Below are 22,951 nucleotides of genomic sequence, written 5' to 3'. Positions count from 1 at the left end.
GAGGTGTCCCTGTCCATTGCAGGGGGTTGGAACTGGGTGGTCTTTAAGGTACCTTCCAACCCAACCCATTCTGTGATTTTATTTTTTTTAAATGAACATTATATGCGTTGTGAAACAAAATCTAAATATTAAGATAATATTACATTCCAAGGCTGCCTGCTCTTGTGGGTGTGTTGGAACAAATACACACCCTAGTGTCATACTTCAAAGTGCCCTGTAAACAGTTTCAACTATCTCTTGTAATTTAGGTTGATGATTTAGGTTTTTCAAGTTGTATTTAATCTCAGCTTCATTTTCAAAACGTCAAAATTATGTTTGAATCTTGAAGTTGCTACTTTAAATGCTAGTTTTCAGATATTCTGTGTATTGAAAGCCGTACTCAAATAATAGTACGGTGAATATCCCACCTTCAGAAAAGTAGTCAATACTTTTGTGTTTTGTGATAACGTGCTTCCATTGCATTGCTCCATTGTTTTAAGTGAGCTTCTCTCATCTGCATACGATAAACTTGTCAAAATATTTTCTGTAAGAGTAAAGTCACTTTTAGAGAAGACTATTTCAGAGGGGGATTGCGGCTTCCAGGAGGCCTGTGAAATGCTTGGATCTAAATAGAGGGGAAGTTGCCCAAATACTCATTCTCCTAACAGCTGACTGTATTTCATTACTATGAAGTTGTGTGATCACATGTGAATCAGCTGTGCTATTAACTAATTACTGGGGGAGCTGAAGTCTTAACAACTCTTGGTGGTAAGAAACCAAACCCTTCTGTGGTGATGGAACTGCCACAATGAATGTAGAAAGGAAGTATTTGTGTGTTTGGTTTGGAGAGCAGAAATACTTTACTTCCTTCTATCCCTGCTAATAGTACTTTGTCGTGAAGCCAATAGGCTTAGACTTCTGTGTATGTGTGTTTAAAATAGCATTAAGCTTCTGAGTGAAAAGGAGGAAAATCACCTTGCTGCATTAGTTCATTACAGGATGGCCATGTGCCACCAAATCCTCCAGCTGGAGAAGAAAGTAGATAAAACTGTAAAGGTATCATTAACAATGGCAAGTATTAGTGTCATTGTACAAGTAGTGGCCAGAACTCATTTTGAACATTGTAAGGTTTTTGCCATTGTTAATGAAGTAATAAGCCAAAGCAGGACTAAAATAATAATAATAACTGGCATATTCTATTCTCTGGCTTTTGCTCTGGTAAGTCTAAGAGCCAGACTTTTTTTTAATCATCAGAAGTGAGCAATTATTGTCAGAGTTATTTCTGGAGTAACTCTATGCCCACAGCAAGTATTAGCATACGAGTAAGCCGGGTAGTTGGTCATGGCAACTAATCTCCTATTTGGATGATGGGGTAGTGCTGCAAGGGGTTCCTCTAAAAACACTGGCCTCAGCGTGGTGTCATCAGTAATTGTAAGAAGGGTGTTGAGGGCTTGAACACATGCAAAATCGCATCAGGATTGTGGCTGATGTGTGCTTCTCTAGTTGCCTGTTCATTCAGGGAACTGTCTTGTATAAGATTAAAATAGAGGGTGGAGAAGTGTTTGGTTTAGATATGGTACAAAAAAAATCCAACAGCCTAAGAAGGGTGCCTGTGGTAGCTGGAGATTCAGGTTTGATGATCCAGGATGTGTTTCCAGTCCTGTGTGCTCAATTCCACAACAGTGAGACACTTGAAGGAGGGAGGTTGGAGACCCAGTGCTTGCAGAGCAGTCACGTTTCTTCCCAGTTGCTCTTCCACCCCTGTAACAAGTTTGAGCACATCTGCTTGGCAGAGTTCCCAGATCCGCATCAACCTTGTCACTTATCCAAGTGAGAACAAAATGCCTTCATATTTGGCACACCTTGTTTCCCAAGTGATGTCTTGTATCTCAAGCCTTCCTGCTGTTCACTACAAATCATCAGCTTAGAGCCATGGAGCTTGAAAACATAGGGGCCTGTTTTTCTAATGGAGAACATGTGGATAACGTTGGCTGTTTACACATCACATTAATGCTAGAGAGGCAAAATGATGCACATTAATATAATGGCTATTTCAGCTACCAGGTTTAAGAAGAAACTGTTGTATGAGTATTTGTGTGTACGTGTATATGAATGGCTTTTAAGCATAAGTATTCTACCAAGTAGTAATTCATTGTCCAGAGTTCTGAGCATTTGCAACTGGCAATCTTGAGACTAGTTAGGGAGCAACCACGTTGCGCAGACGTGGGAGGTTTGGTTTTTGCTTTTCACCCTCTGAGTACAGGTTGTTAAATTTGTTGGTATCTCAAATTCTCATTTTTGTGATCTTACACTTTTCAAGTATGCTTCTTTTAGTGGCAAGTCCCTTAACATCTGTGAAGGAATTCTTTCCATCTCTTAACTCTTGATTTAAAAAGCAGCATGAGTTGCTTCCCAGATGAAAAGAGAAGCTTTTTATGAAAAACTAAAAACTTTAAAAAATAAAAAATAAACCAAAAACTAGAATTCACTCATCTCCAGCATACAGTAGCGCTGTGGTCAGATGATGACAAATGCTGCTACCCTCTTTAAATTTAGAAAGGAGACATAATGCACAACTGAGGATTCCCCAAAGTTATGGATCTTCAGGATTAGTGCATTGTGCTTTAGCAGTCAACCACTGCTTTTTAGCAGTCAACTACAACTTTCGAGATTGCCTGAATACTTGGTGCATGACCTGAGCCACTTTATTCTGCAGGGCTATAAATAAGAGAACGCCCTTGGAGCTGTCTCCAGAGCTGGCAGCTTGCTAACGTCAGCCTTTACCTCGGGGACTAGTGAGGAGTATTCTTGCATTTCTGTATGCAGGCTTTGGTGCACATAGTTCTGACCCTCCGGTCAGCTTGCCTGATACGTGCTTTCTCATTTAACAGTTTTCTGTAAGCTCTGGAAAATGAGTGGCTCACTCGAGTCTGGTTTGAATGAAACAGTTCTCAAATGAAGAATTCTGTGTATGTGAAACAAATGGCAAGACTTTCTCTCTGTTCCTCTGTAAAACCACCACATCTTAACCATGATCTTAATACGCTTCCATATGTAGAACGCTGTTTATCCACAGTTCTTGGTATCCTCATTAACAATTTTTCTGACAAAGTGGGTTGATCTGTAGTTCCTTTGTAATATTTGATTATCATTACCCTTATGCTATTTTTCATACCTCATAGAGCAGGTTCTTTCCACTAGCTCTGAGCTCTGTCAAAGAGATTGCTGCCCACCATGGTTCTTGTTGTCCAGCATAACTATCAGACTTGTCAGTCATCTACCTGAATTTGTCTTTTGGTCAGGAAACTTATTCAGAACTTGACCTGATTTTAGTGATCTGAAATAGTGCCTTACCAGATGTTTAGGAGCCTTGCATTTTTGATGAAAGTGTCATCTGCTGTGGCTTTGCAGCAGTGTAACTGAATTTTACCATCTCAGTGATGAGAAACTTGAGTGAGAGGAGGAAGAACTAATTTGGATCAGATGACTTCAGCAAGCCCTACTTTTTGCACCTGCATCCAGGGGTGAGATAGGAGGAATATAATCAGTAATTACTGTGTTAGGGAGTGCTTGAACCCAGCCTGAACCACGGCTGCTCCCGTATCTCACCTTTTCTCCTCATGGCACCACCAGCAGCCAGCCACAGCAGAGCTGTGACACGTGTGGAGCGGCTGCAGCACAGCTCCCAAGTCTGCTGCTCTGCGTGAGCTTCAGGCACACCACTGCCTCTACTAAGGAAGGAGCAGACCCATTTGCTGAACCCTCAGGAGGACTCCTTCCTAACAGGACTTCCCTTAGAAGATATTCCAAACCCATATCACACTGCATCTGTCATCCAGCGCCCGTGTTTCTCTCCTGCGTGTGCACCTTTTAGGTCAAGATGCCACTGCGAGCTTTGCGTGCCAGGAGAATCTTCTCATTGCAAATGCTCAGACGTTTTAGTCTCCCTGTCTTTTCCCTGTCACAGAGACTATCCAGCCAGACAACCAGCTGTGTAAAAACCTGCAAGGGGGTGTGCTGGTGGTCCACCTGGGCTCAAGCTCTCTGTGGTCTTGCTGAAGAATGCTTCTACTCCAGATACCTGCACTGCAGCTGTCTGAAAGTCCAACTGCATTTCCATCAGACACCATGTTATTTTATGGAGAAAAGGGTATCGTATAATAAAATGAGTTTCAGGGATGAGCAGGTCAGTGGGGTTTTTTGTTCGATTGTTGTACCCTTCCCCACCCACCCCCTGTCCTAAAAAGGTGTGACCTGGGCCTGCAATTTGCTTCTGTATGTTTTTGTTAAGCCCTTATGCACTTAATTTCTTCCTTCCTCCCTGGCCATAACTCTTGCATGAATACAAAGTATTCCTGGCAATTATTTAATTTTGCTTCCTCTTTCCAGTACTTATTATTTTGGCATGTCAGTATCTAAAAACGCTCCTTTTCACTTAAGAAATGTAAATCCAAACTAGAAACTAGCTTCTCTGTCACCTGGAGTGAACACCACTTTTAAGATGCATTACTGAATTCTTCAGGCCTAGGACTGAGGAAAAGCTTACAGATTAAATCCTGCAGCATTTTTTTCCTGTAGTTAATTGTTGTTTTATTTGCTAAAAATAGAAGTTCTAAAAGCAAAATACAAAGCTAAATTCATGACTCCTGCTGTCCTTGGCAAGGCTTCAGTTGGCCCTGGATTTCACCAGATATTATGCAGAGCTTCCCAGAGGAGCCTGCTGTCAAACAGGTACACAAATAATGAAAACAAGTAGCTAGAAGGGGAAGAGGCATTTGAAAGGACTTATGCTACTATTTTTTCCCCAGATTGACAAGCTGTAATATGAGAAATATAAAAACAACTCAATCTTACCTAACTCAAAAAAAAAAAAAGAAAAGAAAAAAGAAAATGTATAGCAAGAACAATATTTTATACTGCAATTGGAAGGATTTTATATGATAAGGCCTGTATTATGAATCCAAAAATATATTTACCTAAAAACATATACCTAATTTAGCTCACAGTACTGATCTGTGAAATGAAAAATCCTGTTTCAAGCTGAACTATTAAAGAAAAAAAAGTTTAAAAATAGTGTGAGGATCACTGAAGTCCCCTAGGACTGTTAGTTACCTCTCATCTAAGGTTGGCATAGATTTATTTAAATCACACAGGAAATACTACTATTGTAAAACTGCCAATCATGGTGTTTTAATGAAGCTGTTGTTTAACACATTGAATAGCAATGTAACAACACACAGAAAATTAGCTTGTTTGCCATTGATTAATGGTAGATAATGCCTCTAATTCACCACAGTTGTTCATTTGAGCAGTTCTTTGAGGTGTTAACCCATGCTTGTCACTGAAAGGCTTTACTACTTGCCTTGTGACTCAGCGTAACAGCCCACACAAATAGGAATGCACCTAAGACATAAACAGGATTCTTATTTAGCTTTCTTACAGTGCCACAGAAGTATAATTCTCCTCCAAGTTATTTCCTTCAGCAAAACAGGGCAAAGATTTAAGGGTAGAAGACCCTTAAAAGTTGTTTATTTCAATAATAGCTTTAACAGCTATAATAATAGCTTTTTGTGACTAACAAAAGAATCACAGGCCAATGCAGTGAAACAAGACGATAAGATAAAGCTATGAGCAGCTCTTCTTGTAAGTGCTACATTTCAAAGAAGCAACAGCTGATAAGCACCCTCAGGTATCAGCTGTGCATGTGTAAGGTTATATAGGTATGTATCAAATATCTGCCTTGTACAGAGAAGGTGCTTACAGAGGTACTTAAAGCCAAGAACTGCAGTTTCAGCTTCTCAAGAACAACCAGAATGTGTTTATATGTATGTACTTAAAGTGTTTCCACAACTACTGATGAAGATGACTAGCAGAGTAGCTAATGCTTCAGGAAAAACAAGACACAGAAGAATCATTTCTTCATTTCTGAGATCAAGTAGTAGCCATGTGAATTCAGAGACACTGTAATTTTCTGTTATTTTAGCTGAAGAATGAGTTGAAGGCCAAGCTTAGTTTCTGTTGCTTTGTCAAATAATATGATTGTTCAAGTTTTGTTCTTTTTTAGTTAGTTTCAATCCAGATTTACTAACAGTAGATACTGCATCAGTTTTTGTAGTTTATTTAATACACCAAAGAAAATGTGTGTCATCTGGAAAAAGCTGATCCGGTTCCAATTGCATCGTTATGCTTTTAAATCCCACTATAAAAGTGTAAAAAACAAATATATAGATATGTATAAAGGAAGAGTGGGCTTAGAAATGATGCAAACCAATCTTTAGCGGTCTTTGGTCAACCATCTTGAAAATTGCATAAAATTTCATGGTAGGCCAGAAATACACTGCTAACTTGATGCCACTTCTGGCCTGCCTTTCTTCAGTTTCTCCTAGCACAGAAGCAACTGTAGTATGATTTAAGCAACTGCTTAAGGCTGTGTGAATTACAGCAGCCTTTCACGTGTCGGACACAGGATTTCCCATGGCAGAGACCTTGCACATCTGACAGAACATTTTACTTGGTTACCAAATACAGTTCTCTTCCAGCAGAACATCCCACTGAGGTGTTCCCTGGGTCATACCTTCCATGTGAGCGAACCCACTCTACAAAGCATGTGAAAATCTTCAGCTTGAAATACAAAGGAAGGAATGACATTTTGTGGTGCTAGATTACCAGTGGTGCAGTAAAGAAAAAACAAAAATACTTTCATACGTGGTTCTGTAAGGGATGTGATAATGCTGTGTTATGTAGAGGCCACCTTGTGGCATTATGTAGGTAGAAATCAGTTGGAATAAACAGGCCGGCATTTAGACTGCATACCAAGAAATAAGGATTTTCCACTGTTCATATTTTTGGAAACCAAACGTCACAGCAATTTGTCATTCGAGCACTGAATGACACATTCAAGCAGTGAATGACACTGAATGATTACAGGTGGTGTTCATACAAGCCACAGCACAGGAATCTGAGCGCATGCGTAGCACTGCTCTGTGTGGCGTTGCTTCTTCTGTAGTCAGCTTAATGGATGCTGTAGTTCTTCAACACACTGCTTGCATGGTTTATGCACAGTAATGCTTAACAGAGACGCAGGCATGTTTTTTGTAGTAAACAGGAGCAGATGAGGAATTCAAAACACTGTAAAAACATCTTCCAGGTTACCATCGTGTTACACCCATATTTGTTCTGCTTGCAAAGATGGGATGTGGACCTTTTTGCAGCAAGGAAATAATGCTTCTTTCCCAAAAAAAAAAAAAAAAGTCCAAACTCTTTTCCTCATACTTAAACTAATAATTAAATTTCTTCCCCCAAGGAATTAAGTCTGAGTTCAGTCAATTGCAACCAGACAAAGCTGGCTATCATCTGGCCATCAATCTATGTCAGCATTTGCTAATCACACTTACGAAAATGACTATACTAAAGCATTATCCTTTTCCAGATATATATTACCAGGAGGGTGGAAACAAATAATTCCTGATTATAAGTGCTGAAGTTCAACTGCTGTCAACTGCATGAAGTTCAACAAGGCCAAGTGCCGGGTCCTGCACCTGGGCTGCAACAACCCCAAGCAGAGCTACAGGCTGGGAGATGAGTGGCTGGAAAGCTGCCTGGCCGAGAAGGACCTGGGAGTATTGGTGGATAGTCGGCTGAATATGAGCCAGCAGTGTGCTCAGGTGGCCAAGAAGGCCAACGGCATCCTGGCCTGTATAAGAAGCAGTGTGGCCAGCAGGTCGAGGGAAGTGATTGTGCCCCTGTACTCGGCTCTGGTGAGGCCGCACCTCGAGTACTGTGTTCAGTTTTGGGCCCCTCGCTACAGGAAGGACATGGACGTGCTCGAGCGAGTCCAGAGAAGGGCGACCAAGCTGGTGAGGGGTCTGGAGAACAAGTCTTACGAGGAGCGGCTGAGGGAGCTGGGCTTGTTCAGCCTGGAGAAGAGGAGGCTCAGGGGAGACCTCATCGCTCTCTACAGTTACCTGAAAGGAGGCTGTAGAGAGGTGGGGGTTGGTCTGTTCTCCCACGTGCCTGGTGACAGGACGAGGGGGAATGGGCTAAAGTTGCGACAGGGGAGTTTTAGGTTGGATGTTAGGAAGTACTTCTTTACCGAAAGGGTTATTAAGCATTGGAACGGGCTGCCCAGGGAGGTGGTGGAGTCACCATCCCTGGAGGTCTTTAAAAGACGTTTAGATGTAGAGCTTAGGGATATGGTTTAGTGGAGTACTTAGTGTTAGGTCGGAGGTTGGACTCGATGATCTTGAGGTCTCTTCCAACCTAGAGAAATCTGTGAATCTGTGAAGTTGGGGGTGGAAAATGGAGGTAAGGTAAACCTGAAAGAGAAGTATCAAGAATAGTCCCTGCTAGGAAAGCAAGGTAAATTAATCCTGAGTATTGGAGCACTGGGTCATTCTCCTGCTGCTTATCCAACTGCAAAAGTCCTCAAGGAAAGGAGAAAGAGGCTTCTTCACTAAGTTGTACAGTGTGGAAGTTGGTAATTTAAGGTGCCACAGTGCAAGAAATGTGTTTCATGACTTAGTTTTTGTTGGATGATTTTCAGCATACAGCAAAACCTTGGGGGAGGCACCTGGGTCTCAACAGTTCCCAATGAAGTTTGTCTGGTCAACTTGAGGTGAAAGCAAAAAGGAACAAAAGAAAGTTAGCTCTTGACAGAAATCCTTCAGTTGTACATGCTAGCACCACACTGTGGGGATGGAGGTGTTAGAGGTGCAGAGTTTGTTCAGAGGGTTCACAGGGTGCTAAGAGCTCTATGCCCCAACCCACAGCACATGCAGGCAAATCGTTTTGAAGCAGGCTGGTACTCTAGAGCACATAAAGACGTGGCTAGCGTGCCTTTCTGCCCCAAGCCAGAAGCAGGACCCGCTCAAGGGATCTGACATTCAGGACAGTACAAACATTGTCACTGAGTGCAGACTGCAATACTCGTTCTGCTTGTGTTCTCACCTTAAAGACATTTACACCAGGTAAATGTTTCTGGTGTAGCGCTGAAAATTGCCAGTAGGTGGCATAATGATTCCAGTTTACAATATTTGTATGACCCTCTTATTTAAAAAAAAAAAAAAGTAATACTGGAGGAAACACGCTGTGCAATTTTTGTTAATTCTGCATTTAGATCTGGTAAAGGTGCGTGAGGAGGAGAGAGCTCAGTGAAGGGGTTAGCTGGCAGTGGCCTTTCACTGCGACCTAATGCTGAATTCTTCCACCTACTTTCCATTCGTTTATTCTCAAAGATTTGCTTGCTTGGGTGGGCAGTATGATTTCTTTTTAGCTCTGATTATTTTATTAAAAAAAAGCACTCTCGAACACAAGAATTTTATTGGATTGTACAGTGCTAAAACTCTAAATTTGTAGAGTTTGATTCTGTTACTGTAATACAAATTTGTAATAAAGAATTTTCTTCCTGCTCCTTGCAGGATTTTTCACCAAAACATTACTCTGATGCTTCTTTTTTTCTTTTTCTTGTTTGTTTGTTTGAAATTAAAAAAAAAAAAAAAGTGTTCCGTATGCTCATTTGTGTAAAATTCTATCTGCATTTGGGAGGCACACCTAATTCTTATTTGTTCTTCACCTCAGTCAGGTCCATGTCTTTGGTTCCACAGAACATTTGTGAACCAGCACTGTTTATCTGGGATGCTGGGGCATACTGGATATTGCCTCAATACCTGTATAGCAGTCAGGGGACTGACTCAAAGAATGTGGTTAAGACAATAGTCAGATGACCGAAGCTGCTCCATGCTTGTCTGCTGTAAGTCAACAGCTCTGCATATGACTGGCTGAATCACACAGGAAGCAGATCCTGGGCTGTTGCTGTTTGTGGTACAGTGAAGTCCAGTGTACTGAAGTAAACCGGCATCACTTACAGGATCTTGTTCATTTCCAAAAGCAAATTATTTAAATATTAGCCAAACTGCTACTAGCTTCATGGAAAGAGAAGTGTTCAGAGCGATTGCACTGAAATGTTCAAAGGTGAACTGAAGTTCATGAAAATGCTTTGCTAATGGTGAATTATAAGCAAAATTTGTATATAGCAAGTTTTGCTAGCATTCAGACTGTGAAACATTCAGCACAAAAATAAGTCCTAAGTGATACATTTTGGTAAAATTCTTTTCTTCTTGGGTGAACAAACTTCCCTGCAACTTAAGACTATTCACCAGTATCCCAGGATACACAATTCTTTGTAAACAGCTATGATACTCATGGATTTTTATGCTGCGTTCAGAGAGTTCAGAGGGATTTAGTGCATCTCCTCTGCTTTTCAATTTGTACGTGAAACCAAAAGTGACAAGAATCTGGAGATATGGATTTCAGTGTTAACAATGTGAGGACATTACATTAGTCTAGACCTCCTCTTTGTTCAACCCATTAGGGACTGTCAGCTCTCATCCATCTGGCTGACGGATCTGTAGAATTAATGACAGATGGTTGAAGTAACCCAACCAGACAAAAGTGAGAATGTGCTTGTGAGCAGGGCAGAAATTACCAGGGACTTGCCAGTTTCTAGGTAGCTGTTACTCAGGGAGTGAATCCATCAATGAAGAGATAGATACAAAGCATGGAGATTAATCTCCATTGCACTTTCAGGAGCTGATGAAATGGTTCTGTTGTTTCAAAGTGAACTGAAACTGTTGCTTTGCAGTTTTATCTGTCTTCTGATCAGGCATTCACTTGACATAAGGTTACAGATAGAACTTTGGCAATAGTGACACTTCTTCCAGAAGAAAAGTAGATAGAACCTCCCAGATAAAGTGCTAAGAAAAGAAGTAGTTGATGTTATTTTGATAAATTTATACCTGGATATTTTTATTTGTTTCTACTTGTACTACTTTGTTTTGTGTTTTGTTCTTTTTACCTAGAAGGCAAACACCTACAACATCATGATATCAAAGCTCACAACTATCATTGTGCAATCCACTCAAATTCAATGCTAATTATAGCTAATCTTAATGGAAAAGGCAGTAATCAACCAAATGAATTACTTTCTCAGTTGTGTACCCTTCAAAATGTGGTAACCAATGTTTCTGTATGAAATACAGCTTCTAATATATAACGAAGTTGCACAGTGAGAGCAGGACTGTTTACCTAACATTAAAAAGGTTGCATGTCAATATAGCTATTAGAAGCTTTGCATATATAAAAACAAATGTATATATCTGAAAGCTGAGCCCAAGGTGAGAATTTCTATGTGGGGATAGGGTCCTAGACAAGAGATTAAGTAACTTGTCAGTTTGTTAGCTGGGTGATACAGAGAGAAGCTTCTTGGATTAAATGGAGTGTGAAATAACAAATGTGATTTTCATTTATTTGGGTTCACCAGGCTTTAAACTTAATTAACTGTATTATCTAAACTATAAAAATAAATTATTTAGCTCTTTATGTTTGGTACTTACAAATCTATGGTTGAAGAACTCCTTAAAACTAGGGGGTAGGACCACTCTATGTGGTCTGAGAGCATCCCAATACAGCTCCTCAAAGATATCTAAGAAGTAATATTTCTACATAACTGCATATAAAAACTAGTAATATGAGATGTCTGTATGAAATGATGTCTTTCTGGTGTTATACTGGAAATAGTACTGTTTCCATCTTTCCTTAACACAAATCCTACCATTTGGTGATTTTAAGTACCTCTTTTATTAACAAAATCTTTAAAAAGTGACAATGAAAGTGATGTAATTTAGAGAAGCTACTTTCTAACATCAATTTCTAGAATTCTTACGTTTCTACCTCCAAAACTGCTAGTGTTTTTAGATTTTGTGATTTTATGTAACAGAAAAACCTCTTTAATCTTCCTAGTTATCCAAAACAGAAATATGCAGCTCAAAGATAGAGCTGGAGAAATAATTCACATTATTCCACTCACATGGAGTGACATTTCAGAGTCATGTCTGGTGTAATACAGTGTTTTCATGGAGTATCAGCTGAGGGACAGGCTCATAATCTCTGAAGGTAATCATGCTTAATAATTAAATAATATTTCTAATGTGTTCAGTAATTAACTCTGACATTAAGTAACACAGGTAAAAGAGGCAGGTGTAGGCACAACGTGACGGTGAGTAAGCATGACATAATAGGACATGCTATGCAAAGGGGAAATGGGGGCAAGCTGGGTATTACAGCATATTCTTGGCTTCTCCACTGAAACTGCTCACAAACTATGAGCGCTTTGTGCTAGGGCACTGTCAGGGAGCTCCCGCTCAGCGTCAGAAACGAACCACGTTGATGTACAGTGGGTTGAAGGAAGACGCTTGAGGCCTTGATTTAGTGACAGATCTTCTCTTGCTTTTGAAAGCTTTTATGTAATATTTTCCTGGGGGAGGGGTGCTTGATTCAAGTGATAACAGAATTTAACTTAAAACTAAAATGTGTTAATTCTAGATAGACCCGTCTGTAACTGAAGATGCACCCACGCAGTACGTATTTGCTTATGTTCTTTTACTTCACATCTGTGTCCTGCCACATTTTCAGCAGCAAATCATCTTAGCTTTTTACTCATAGACTGGAAAAGAAAAATAAATAAATAAATAAATAAAAAGAGGCTGCGGGGCCACCCTCGCCGCAGCGACGGACGGCTCTGCCGGCCGCTGAGGGCAGGGTGTGAGGGTGCCTCAGACGGAGCCCGCCCTGGAGGCGGCGCTGACTGAGGGGACAGCGCCCTCCCCCCTGCCCCACCCCCTGCGCGCGACCAGCAGCTCGCTCGCTCCTATTGGTCAGTGCTCCTGACGCCAAGTGCCGGCGCCTCACCCTCCCGTGTGCGCAAGCGCGCGGCGTCTGCCGTTTTTCCCCCGCCGTTCGTTGCGCACGCGCAGCGGGCTGAACGCCCGGCTCTCTGTGCGGGTAGCCTTAGGGGCGCGTCGCGTCGCGTCGCGCTCGGCGCATGCGCCGTGGCGGCGGCGGCGGCCATGGCGGCGGCGGCGATGGCGGCGGCGGCGATGGCGGCACCGGCGGCCATGTCGGGCGCGGTGCCGCTGGCGCTGCTGTGGCTGTTGGCGTCGCCGCTCCTCCGCGGCGCCGGGGGCTCGGAGGCGGTCGGGGCAGCGGAGCCGGCGGGAGGCGCGGGCCCCGGGGAGCGGTTTAAGATCGAGGGCCGGGCCGTGGTGCCGGGGGTGAAGCCCCAGGACTGGATCGCGGGGGCCCGGGTGCTCGTGGACGGGGAGGAGCACGTCGGCTTCCTCAAGTGAGCGGCGGGGGCAAGGGGAGGGCCGGGGGCCGGCCGCAGCATGGCGGCGGCGGGGCCCGGAGCGGCCTCCCCGGCGCTGTCGGGGGCCTCGGGCCTCCTGGCGCGGCTGCTGCCCGCCGCCGGGGCTTGGGCTGCGGCCGCTGGTCGGGGACTGAGGCCGTTGGCTGCTGAGGTATCAGAGATTGGAACAGTTCAGGTGTAAAGAGCACCTCGGTGTTTGATTCAGATGCATCGAGGCACTACAGGGATTGCTCTGAACTGTTGTGAACACAGATTCTGCAACCTCTTAAACGCCCTGTTTTAAGCATTTATTATTCACTATGCAGAAATGTTTGTGGTGGAAGGTTGCAGCTGTAGTTATACATTACAGCGCCTGTAAGAAGCCTTTCAACTGTACGAAGGAAAGGTATTTAAAAGTGTATTTATAGCATGTATGTCCTTCATACAAGATGGTGCAGTCACACTTGGAAGCTATAAAACATCACCTTACCTCACTCAGTTCAGGTAACAGTAGATATATCCAGATCACTTAAAGATCTGGAGATACTCAGACATAGAAAGTGTTCTCAGGACTAAAAGTTAAATTATTTTTTTTTAATTAAACATATTTTTTTAATTAAATAAGTTTTAACAGTAAACACTAATTTTAAAATCTGTGTTTTTAATGCAGTATAATGCATTTGCTTCTTTAAGTCATGTATTAGGTTAAGAAGGTTTACATGGAATTAAAGATATACGAAGTCATTAATACCGGTCACTTCTAATTATTCCCTCTGTAGTAAAAGTTGAACTGAACTTTGACCTTGGGAACTGCCTATAGGCTAACATAACAAATTTTGCTTTGCAAAGCTAATAGAATCTTATGTAGCACCTGATAGATCAGTACAACCAAGTTGTAGGAGACTTGCGTTATATTTATGTATGATGGAGCCGATGAGTTTCCTGGAGCTGATGACTTTCAAAATAATGGATTGGAACTGGAGTTGTCGAAACTATAAAGAAATAATCTTAGTTAAAAGCATACCGTACTTACGACAGTGTAAACTAGTTATCAAGCTCTTTTAATTACATTAATTTGATACAGTTAGCGATAGATTTATCAGATTATAAGATAAGACATAAAACCAAGAAATTAATGTTTGAGTTTTTCAATTTGATAAACATATATGTAAACACTGGGCAAAAATAATAGTATGCTTTGGCTAAAAAGCTTTAATGTTTGATGTCATGTTTTGTTTGCTTGTAATAAGCAAATTATTAACTTATAAAATAATTTGCAATATCAGAGGATATATTTGTCACCATCACTCGGGCAAATTTTGAATTTAAAATGGATGTCAGTTCAGTTATCACAAAGAGGAAAGTAACTATTTGGCATTATAAAGTTACTTCTAAGTAACATTTTTATGAATCTTATTGGTTTCTCCAAGGTAGTGAATAATCAACTTTTTTTCTTCCTAAAAATGGCAGTATTTCATACCAATATAAGAAATGAGAATTTGCCTTGCTGTGTAAATAAATCTCAATTTAAAACTGTATTTGAATTTTATCACAATCATACTGTATAGAATAGAAAAATTAAAAGGGAATTCCTAGGGAAAAACCCTTAAAGCAGTTGCAAAAGGAGGCAATTAAGCATTTTTAGTGGTTAAAACCATCACAAAGTATTAGAGAAACCTACCTACACGTTACTGTTTATATGCTTCTGTTTTGGTGGTGGGAAGTGATGTGGATCTTTGAGAGAGAACTGGTAGGAACGGCAGATGGACAAAATTCACTTTCAAGAGGATTCATTTATTTGTTTGGTGACGTGAGTTTCTAATGTGTTGGGTCTTACTATTTTTTTTTCCCCTTTGAAGAACTTATTTGGTCTTAACTTTGAGTCTTATTTTTAGGGGAAGTACCTTTTATATTAATTTTAGAACAGTAGAGAACACAAAGTTTTTCTTCTTGGAAGCTTCTGGAAAGCACGTAGGAGGAAACTTAACAAGCTTCTGTACTTTAATTTGATGGCAACTGGTGCTGAATCTTTCAAGTATCTTTTCTCTAATATTTTCACTGAATATTGAAGTTTCATGTTCTAAAATAAAAGCAGTCTGTCTGAAAACCCCTTCTGTGTTCATGTTCAGAGCTCTTAGTTTCCTTTTTGTTGTGATAGCTTTCCAGCGTGGGCTAGTCCTAAAAGAAGCAATTAAAATTAAAAATCACTATTTTGCAGTAAGGGCACAAACCACAGTTTTTGTGCTTTGCAAGTCATCTTTAATGTCTTCCCACACAATGTAGGATGTCAATTTGTTTCTTTGTTTTTGCTTTTTTTTAATTCCAGCAGAAGTACCGAAGCAAAGTAAACTTCATTGTATGTATTCTATCATTTGAATAAATGAAATTAACCATTTCAAATCTTACTTAGACTTTTGAATTATTCCTCAAGCAAGACAATAGCTTAAGCACATGAAGAAATCCTTAATGTAACTGGTAATTTCTGCTATTTTTGTGGCCCATGTTAATGATCTTCGGGAGCTTGATACTATGAGTGATGACTTATCTTAATTTTTCTTTTAGTCATTGTTACTATTTAAAGACTTATCGTATGAAGTGATAATTTCTTTCTTTTAAAATCAAACAAAAAGAACAACCACGCTCATGCATTGGTTGAAATTCATTGCAAATGTTGAAATTCAGTGGCAGTTATTTTTTCAGGACAGATGGAAGTTTTGTGGTTCATGATGTACCTTCAGGATCTTACGTAGTAGAAGTGGTATCTCCTGCTCATAAATTTGAGCCTGTTCGAGTTGACATAACTTCAAAAGGCAAAATGAGGTGAGCCTTTCCTGATTTGCTTCTGTATTGATCTATTGTGTGTCTGACAGCACAGTTTAAAAAGTAATGTAAACTGTACTGTAGATCCAGTACTTGCATTTCAGACCATGTATTTCAGCTTCTTTTAACACCACTTCTAGAGTACATTTTTAAAAATCCTAACACTGGTTTCTTTTTTTCCTTTCATATTCATGGCCTTAAAATAAGAAATAATGGATAGATTAAAGAAGACTTTTGTTTTGCTTTTGCTGTTTTCTCACGCAGCTATCCTGAAATAAAATCTAGGCAGATGTCAAGTAAACTGCTTTATCTTTGAAATACTTTTTTTTCCTCCTTTTTTCTTTTCTGGTATGTGTTACGTCAAGATTAGACACAATGAAGAGCCAAGCTTGTTTGTAAACTCTAAAATATTTTTGTTACATCTCCATAAAATCCTTGCAATTACTGGGAAGTGCCAGTAGTGGCCTCCCCGCAGCATTTCTTCAACATTGTTAGCTTTTTTTTAGTGTTATGACTACATATATAGTTACCAGAGATACTTAATTATGTGTAACTGCAAACTCTTCAGTAAGTCGTATAGAAATATGACTACCCGATCTAATAGGGGGCTTTTAGTTCAAATTAAGATGCTTGTAGTTCATTTTTCTTTGTATAGGCACATACGTGGTATCTTACTCGAAATTTGTCTTTTTCAGTGTCTTATAAAAGATGAAGTTAAATTTTAGGAGTACAAAGGCCAGTATGAACATAGCAACAGTATTTTTAGGGGAGGTTAAAAATTGAAATCTCCAACTAAACCCAGAGCTAAGTAGTCTACTTACAATGATAGCAATAGCACAATTTATTTCTGTTTTTTTTTTTCCAAACTTTATAATGTTCATACTTTGTTAGGTAGTATCATATTGGCAGCAATTATAATAAATAAAGAAAAAACAGGGTAGTATATATAACCTCTCACTTTGCATTGCTTTGGTGTCTGAGGACAGGAGTTAACAAATTTGACATGAAGTAAATTGCTTGGATATGTTTGCTGAGCCAAAACATCAGTAGGCTTGACATCTCTATTAGTCAAACACACAGAAACTATAACGAGGAATACGTTTGGGAAATGCATAAAAAAATGTGGTATGTCAGTTGGGCTTTCTAAAGGGAAGTTCTGCCTTTAAAAAGAAACTGCTGAATTCTTTGAAGGAGGCAACAGCGTATGGATAATACGTGGTTGATAACACCTACTTGAAAATCTTAAACTTCTGGAAAATAAAACATAGCCATAAGGTAAGACATTCCTTGGCTGAATATTTGATTAAAAATTCAGAAGAAATAAATTATTTCTCTTGTAATGGACTGAAGTCATCTCTGGAGTTGCACAAGGGGATAAATATTTATAATATATTTATAAATCATTAAAAATGGTTGAATAGTGACAAAATTAAATGACAGTACAAAGTTACTAGCTAAACTGCAGGTCTAACTGAAGAATTATGGAAAGACATTACAAACTAATAGGTGGTAAAATTCTGGACAAAATTCAGTATTGTTAAATGCAAAGTGATGCACTTAGAGAAAAGGTAATATTAACTTCACATATGAACAGTTGTAGTCCCTGAGCAAACTGTTCAATTTAAGCTGCGCTATGTTGCTCGAAGCTGTACTTTAAGTGGAGTATTTTTTTTTCTTGCTCATTATTAAGGGGAAAAAATAAAATTTGCAGAAAGAATGTATGAACAGGGAGTTGTGGTGTTCCTAATCCACAGGTCTGTTTTCCCATATTAAACTTTTCAGTCTGCTTAATAGTTAGCCTGGGAAAAAAAATGAAGTGAGTATTATTTGATATGTTACTTGATACTGAGAGAAATTAGTTTATGAAAAGTGAAGTGTAGCTGACACTGCCTAGCAGATAGTTTTGTAGTCTGTTTTTAAAACCTTGTTTTGGAATATTACTAATTTTGTTGTTGTTATTAGAGATTGTGCATGTATTTTTAATTATTTATTATTTGTTCATTAGAGCAAGGTATGTGAATTACATCAAAACCTCTGAAGTTGTCAGGCTGCCATACCCACTCCAGATGAAATCTTCTGGACCTCCTTCATACTTCATAAAGAGAGAATCTTGGGGATGGACAGACTTCCTCATGAACCCTATGGTATGTACAAGCAGCACACGCAGGTAAAAAGCATGCTAAGGATCCAAATATAGCAATTCATTGAAATAGAGAGAATAAAGTAGAGAAAACGTATAGTTTGTTTTTCTGAGATGATTATTTTTTGTTTGTCTTTTTTGTTTTGTTTTTTTCCTTGTCTACAAATAGAAAGTTTTTCTATGACCTCTTCTTCCCTGGGTAGCTATTCTGTAATGTGTGTCCTCTGAAAATAGCCCATAGCCTGGTTCCTTTGACAACATGATGTTCTAGTCGGGTAAAGATGAACACATTGCAGGATTGTAATTATAACAGTTAAAAGACATAAACATTTACTTGAGTGCTCCAAGTTTGAAATCTGTTATACATAACTTCTGGTTTCTTTCCTGACAGTTGGATTACAGATACTGGTTTACTGACTCAGAATGCAGTAGTTCTAGAATCTGGCTGTTTAGCTAAAAGCTTCACGTCAGGATATCTAAAAATGTCTTGAGCAACACATAAGCTGAAGAAATACTTACTGTTTTCTGTGTAGGTGGTGATGATGGTTCTTCCATTACTGATATTTGTGCTTTTGCCTAAAGTTGTCAACACCAGTGATCCTGATATGAGACGGGTAAGTAGATTCAATTGTTGCAGACATAAAGAACAAAGATAGTAAAATTTTAAGGTACAGGAAAGTGATAAAAGCCAAAACTGGACTTCCAAGGATGTCTTAATGGCATCATGTATTCACTTAATGCAGTATTGCTCTTAAAATAATGAGTTCTAGTATTTCTGGCTAATGAATTTGCTGTTAAATGACACAACACAGAATTCAGTTGTTTTGCACAACTTTGAAAGCATTACAGCATGACTGGTGTTTTCCAAAGTTTGTTTAAAGCTATAAATACAACTTTTCAAAGGCTATTTTTTCTATAAGTCTCCACTGTATTTTTTTTACTATGTTTATATCTAGCACATCATTTTTAGACATCATTTATTAAATGCCAGGTGTTTTATGAAGAATATGATGTGGGGTTCTCCTGTCCATCAAGCAAAACCACGTAGCTTACAAGACTGTTAAATCCAGATGTTACAGTAATGTATATGATACGGAGTCTTAATGTAGTCATTAAATTATCTGATTTATTGTCCTTTTCACCCTGCAAAATGCCGAATAGCAGAAGGCTAGGACAAAATGGAGATTCAAGGTGTTTGCTAAATCTTCTTTTATTTTTAGAAATATTACTTGTCTGTCTTGGGTGGCTGCTTTTTGAGGGTTTGCTTAATATAAACTTTAAATGACCACTGTCTTCAGTAGTGCTTTATAGGTGTCCGAATCATTTTTTTTTTTCAATTAATATATATTAAAAAAAAAAATAAATCAGAGCTATATAATGCACTTTTGGCTTTAATTCTGATTGGGGGGGGGGGGGAAAAGAAGATATGAAAATGTGCCAGATATGTGTCGTGTTCTTCAAACCAAGCTGAACTTTGAAGCTGAATTTTTAAAAACTGTTTATTCCTACTTGTCTTCAACCAGTCTAGTGGTGCATACAGACAGGCTGTTCTGATGATAAACAATGAGAAGTTCCAATGGTTTAATTCTTATTAGCTGACTGATATGTTTTCTTAAGGAGAAATTGTAAGTTGAAGGAATCTTGCTTGTAACTTAAATTACCTTCAAAGAACAGGAGAAAGTAGTTTCTCAGAGCTCAATTGTAATGTCATTTTCTACGTGGCTATGTATTAAGTTATTAGGCATATGTCCAACTTCAGTTTGTTTTGGAGTTTGTATGATATTTTTCAGGTTAGCTTGTTTTTTCTTTATGGAATCAGCACAGCACTAGCTTATATATAAAGTTAATGATTTAGTAACTGTGCTTGCTGTGGAGGTATTAAGTGTAGATGTAGAATAGACGTAATAGTAACAAAGGCTGCCATAACTGCTTTTGCTTTGTACCTTGAAAACAGCTTAAGCTGTTTTCTGAATAGTATTCTCAATGGTAACTAGAAGAGCAAGAGGACAATTCCATGTTAAATTAGCGATTACTGTAAGTATTATCACATTCTGGATGTGTGGTTCAGCTGTTGTATTTATTAAAAGTATTTCAATATTTGTTTAAATCAGTTGTCACATAGAGCCACTTTGCTAAACTCTAAAGTTACATTAAACTTAGGTAGCTATATGATTTCATTAGCTGCTGTATACACTGATAGTTTGATATTACAGACTAGTACAATAAAAATAGCTAATTCTTTCAAACAAATTCTAAAATTTCTTTGAGACTTGGCATAAATAGTACTAAATTGGGAAGGCAAAATTTGAAAACAGAAGTGTGCAAAATCTATGAAAACATGGATCTGAAAATCTAACTAAAAGTTTAAATTTTAAAATGAAAGAAAGTAATGGTGAAAATAAGTATTTTAATGATGTTCTTTTTCTTTGAGAAAAAGGCGTTTGTTTTTTATTCTGATCAGTTGGTTGCCCTGTAAGGCTGCTTAAGACATGGTTACTTTTTCCATACATCAGTGCTTTTAGTTTGGGGGTTTTATGTTTCTGGGTGTAGCTGGGCATTTGGCTGTGGTTGCACAAAAATATGTAGCAATGTGAACTTTGGAGGGCTGCAAATAGTAAAACAGTGTTTGAGAAGTTTTTACATCTTTGTGATATGATTTGATGCCGTAGAAACAGCTAGCTGGAATTGTTACAAGCTCTTATGGTTATCTAATCTCTTCATGCAGGAAATGGAGCAGTCAATGAACATGCTGAATTCTAACCATGAGCTGCCTGATGTCTCTGAGTTCATGACAAGACTGTTCTCTTCAAAATCTTCCAGCAAGTCTGGTAGTAGCAGCAGTAAAGCAGGGAAAAGTAGTTCTGGAAAAAGGAGGTAGTTATGTCCTCCTCCTAGGCCTGAGTTTGCACAACTGTTTATGTGGTATCATGTTTATTTGTCTTGAAATATCAAAAAGCCACTACTGTAAACTTCTATCAGGCACAAAATACGGTATGCTACAACTGTGGTGTGTAGCTTTTTTTTTTTTAAGTCTATAAGTCTATATAAGCTGCTTTGTACTTGACAGTAAGCAAAAGAGGACATGGCTTCAGTACTGTATATGTATAAAATTATTGGTAATACTGAATTAACTATAATGCTCTGTAGAGAATGATATAAATTATATGATGTCTAAACAGTAATTAATGTCTCAATTGCAAGGCAATGTGGAAAAAAAATAGAAGTGGAGTTCAATGTTAAGATGGCTTTAATGTTTTATATTTTTTTTTGATTTCTGAAATGAACAAAACCTCCTTTCAAAATTGAGTTGTGGGTTTATTAAGTAATTTGCTCAACCTGCCAGGTGTTACATATAAAATCATTTTATTTTTACATTACTGTCTGTACACTTCAATTTAAGGGCTTGCCACTTTTACTGCTCAGTTTTACTCTTCCCTTTTACTTTCTACAAGCATGTCTTGGGGAGGAAAAAAAGGAAAGCCTACTTTTCTCAGAAGTCTTCTGAGTTCCATCAAGTTAATTACGAAGGCCTGGTATCCTTATAACAAATGTTTAACTTAGCTATTTCCTTTCTAAACCGTGTGTATCACATCTACAACACTTGGTTCTTACTGTTTTCTGTGTCCTGTGTATTAATCTTATCACTGGTATTTGTGGCCAAATGGAGAACAAAATTGGAAAAAAAGGAAAAAAATTGAAGTAGGATAGGAAGGTAAGTCCTAGTCATGTTTTAAAATTGTTACAAAGTATATGGCTGTCTCTCTAGGAATGCGAAGTCTGGCAAAGCTTTGTTCTTTGAGAATGCCTGTTTTGTCTGTACTGTCTTTTTGAGCTACCCGGTAACTTTAGGGAAGTTGAAAAACTGGTTGTTTTCCATTACATTAACATTTTGCAAATTAAAAAGACAGCAGTACCTGTTACACCTCACTAGCAACTTTATTTTTACATAAATACTGTACGTGTTCATTTTTACATTAGCTAAGTTCTTAGGTAAAAATATCTGTGCTGTATGGATGATGTGTTATCTGATGCCAGAAATGGTATTTAACATTGGCCTAAAACATACCTTAAGCAAAATCAATTCTAATGCATTTATTTGTTCTGAGGTTCTTAAACACAAGCCGGTTAGGGCTATAAATTGTCTTAGAATATGTAGTTAAAAGCATGCTGTGAAATGTAAAAGTTGCAATAGAGTAACTCTTGTTTATATGATGAAGTCAACTTTGAAGATGTCAGAGAAATAAACCAATGTTGTTTTTTGGGTAATGAAATCCTTGGCTGTGGATGTTTCACAAGTAGACCATCTTATGAACAGGAGGAGGACGTGCTCCCTCAGGTTGGACCGGGTAATCCTGGTGCCAGCTGTATACAGGCTCTGGTATTTCTTAAATTTTTGCCTTTTGTTGACGTAGCAGAAAATTGTCTATCTTTCTGCTGGATTTTTGTTACGCTTTAGTGAGTTGACTCACAGAAGGATCAAAGAAATGCCAGAGCCTCCACAAAGTAAGCACTGGAGGCATGCAGTCAGAAGCATTAACCATCCTGTGTTTATGGCAGTGAATGTGAGTTGTTAAATCAGCTCTCTGCCTTTCAAGAATTTGTAACTTAAGAGCTCGTTTAACTGTATTCTGAATGAGTTCTGACAGGCTGTGTAGAAGGGAGAGGAGACACTCTGCTGAAGCCTGTTTAAACTGTTAAATCATTTGTATAAGATAGCCTGGGAGGTGTTTAGAACAGTTTGAAATAATTTTATCAATGACTTCATCAAAGATCGTGTCCGTTCTCCACATGTAAGGAAGAGATGTAATGTATAGATATCTAACATCACCGTT

General features: G+C 38.8%; 1 protein-coding gene across 1 annotated transcript; it reads left to right on the top strand.

Annotated features, from left to right (window-relative positions):
* Positions 1 to 12,645: 12,645 nt before the first annotated feature.
* On the top strand, positions 12,646 to 22,390 carry EMC7 (ER membrane protein complex subunit 7). The gene is made up of 5 exons (XM_083839396.1): positions 12,646 to 13,156; positions 15,860 to 15,979; positions 17,985 to 18,123; positions 18,653 to 18,733; positions 20,845 to 22,390. The coding sequence occupies exons 1-5, from the start codon at positions 12,882 to 12,884 to the stop codon at positions 20,995 to 20,997; spliced, it is 768 nt and encodes a 255-aa protein (XP_083695522.1). The 5' UTR covers positions 12,646 to 12,881; the 3' UTR covers positions 20,998 to 22,390.
* Positions 22,391 to 22,951: the final 561 nt, after the last annotated feature.

The sequence above is a fragment of the Anser anser genome, assembly GCF_964211835.1.
Source record: "Anser anser genome assembly, chromosome: 5".
NCBI classification, from domain to species: Eukaryota; Metazoa; Chordata; class Aves; order Anseriformes; family Anatidae; genus Anser; species Anser anser.
The sequence above is the reverse complement of the archived record's forward strand: the minus strand, read 5'-3'. Positions and strand labels throughout refer to the sequence as shown.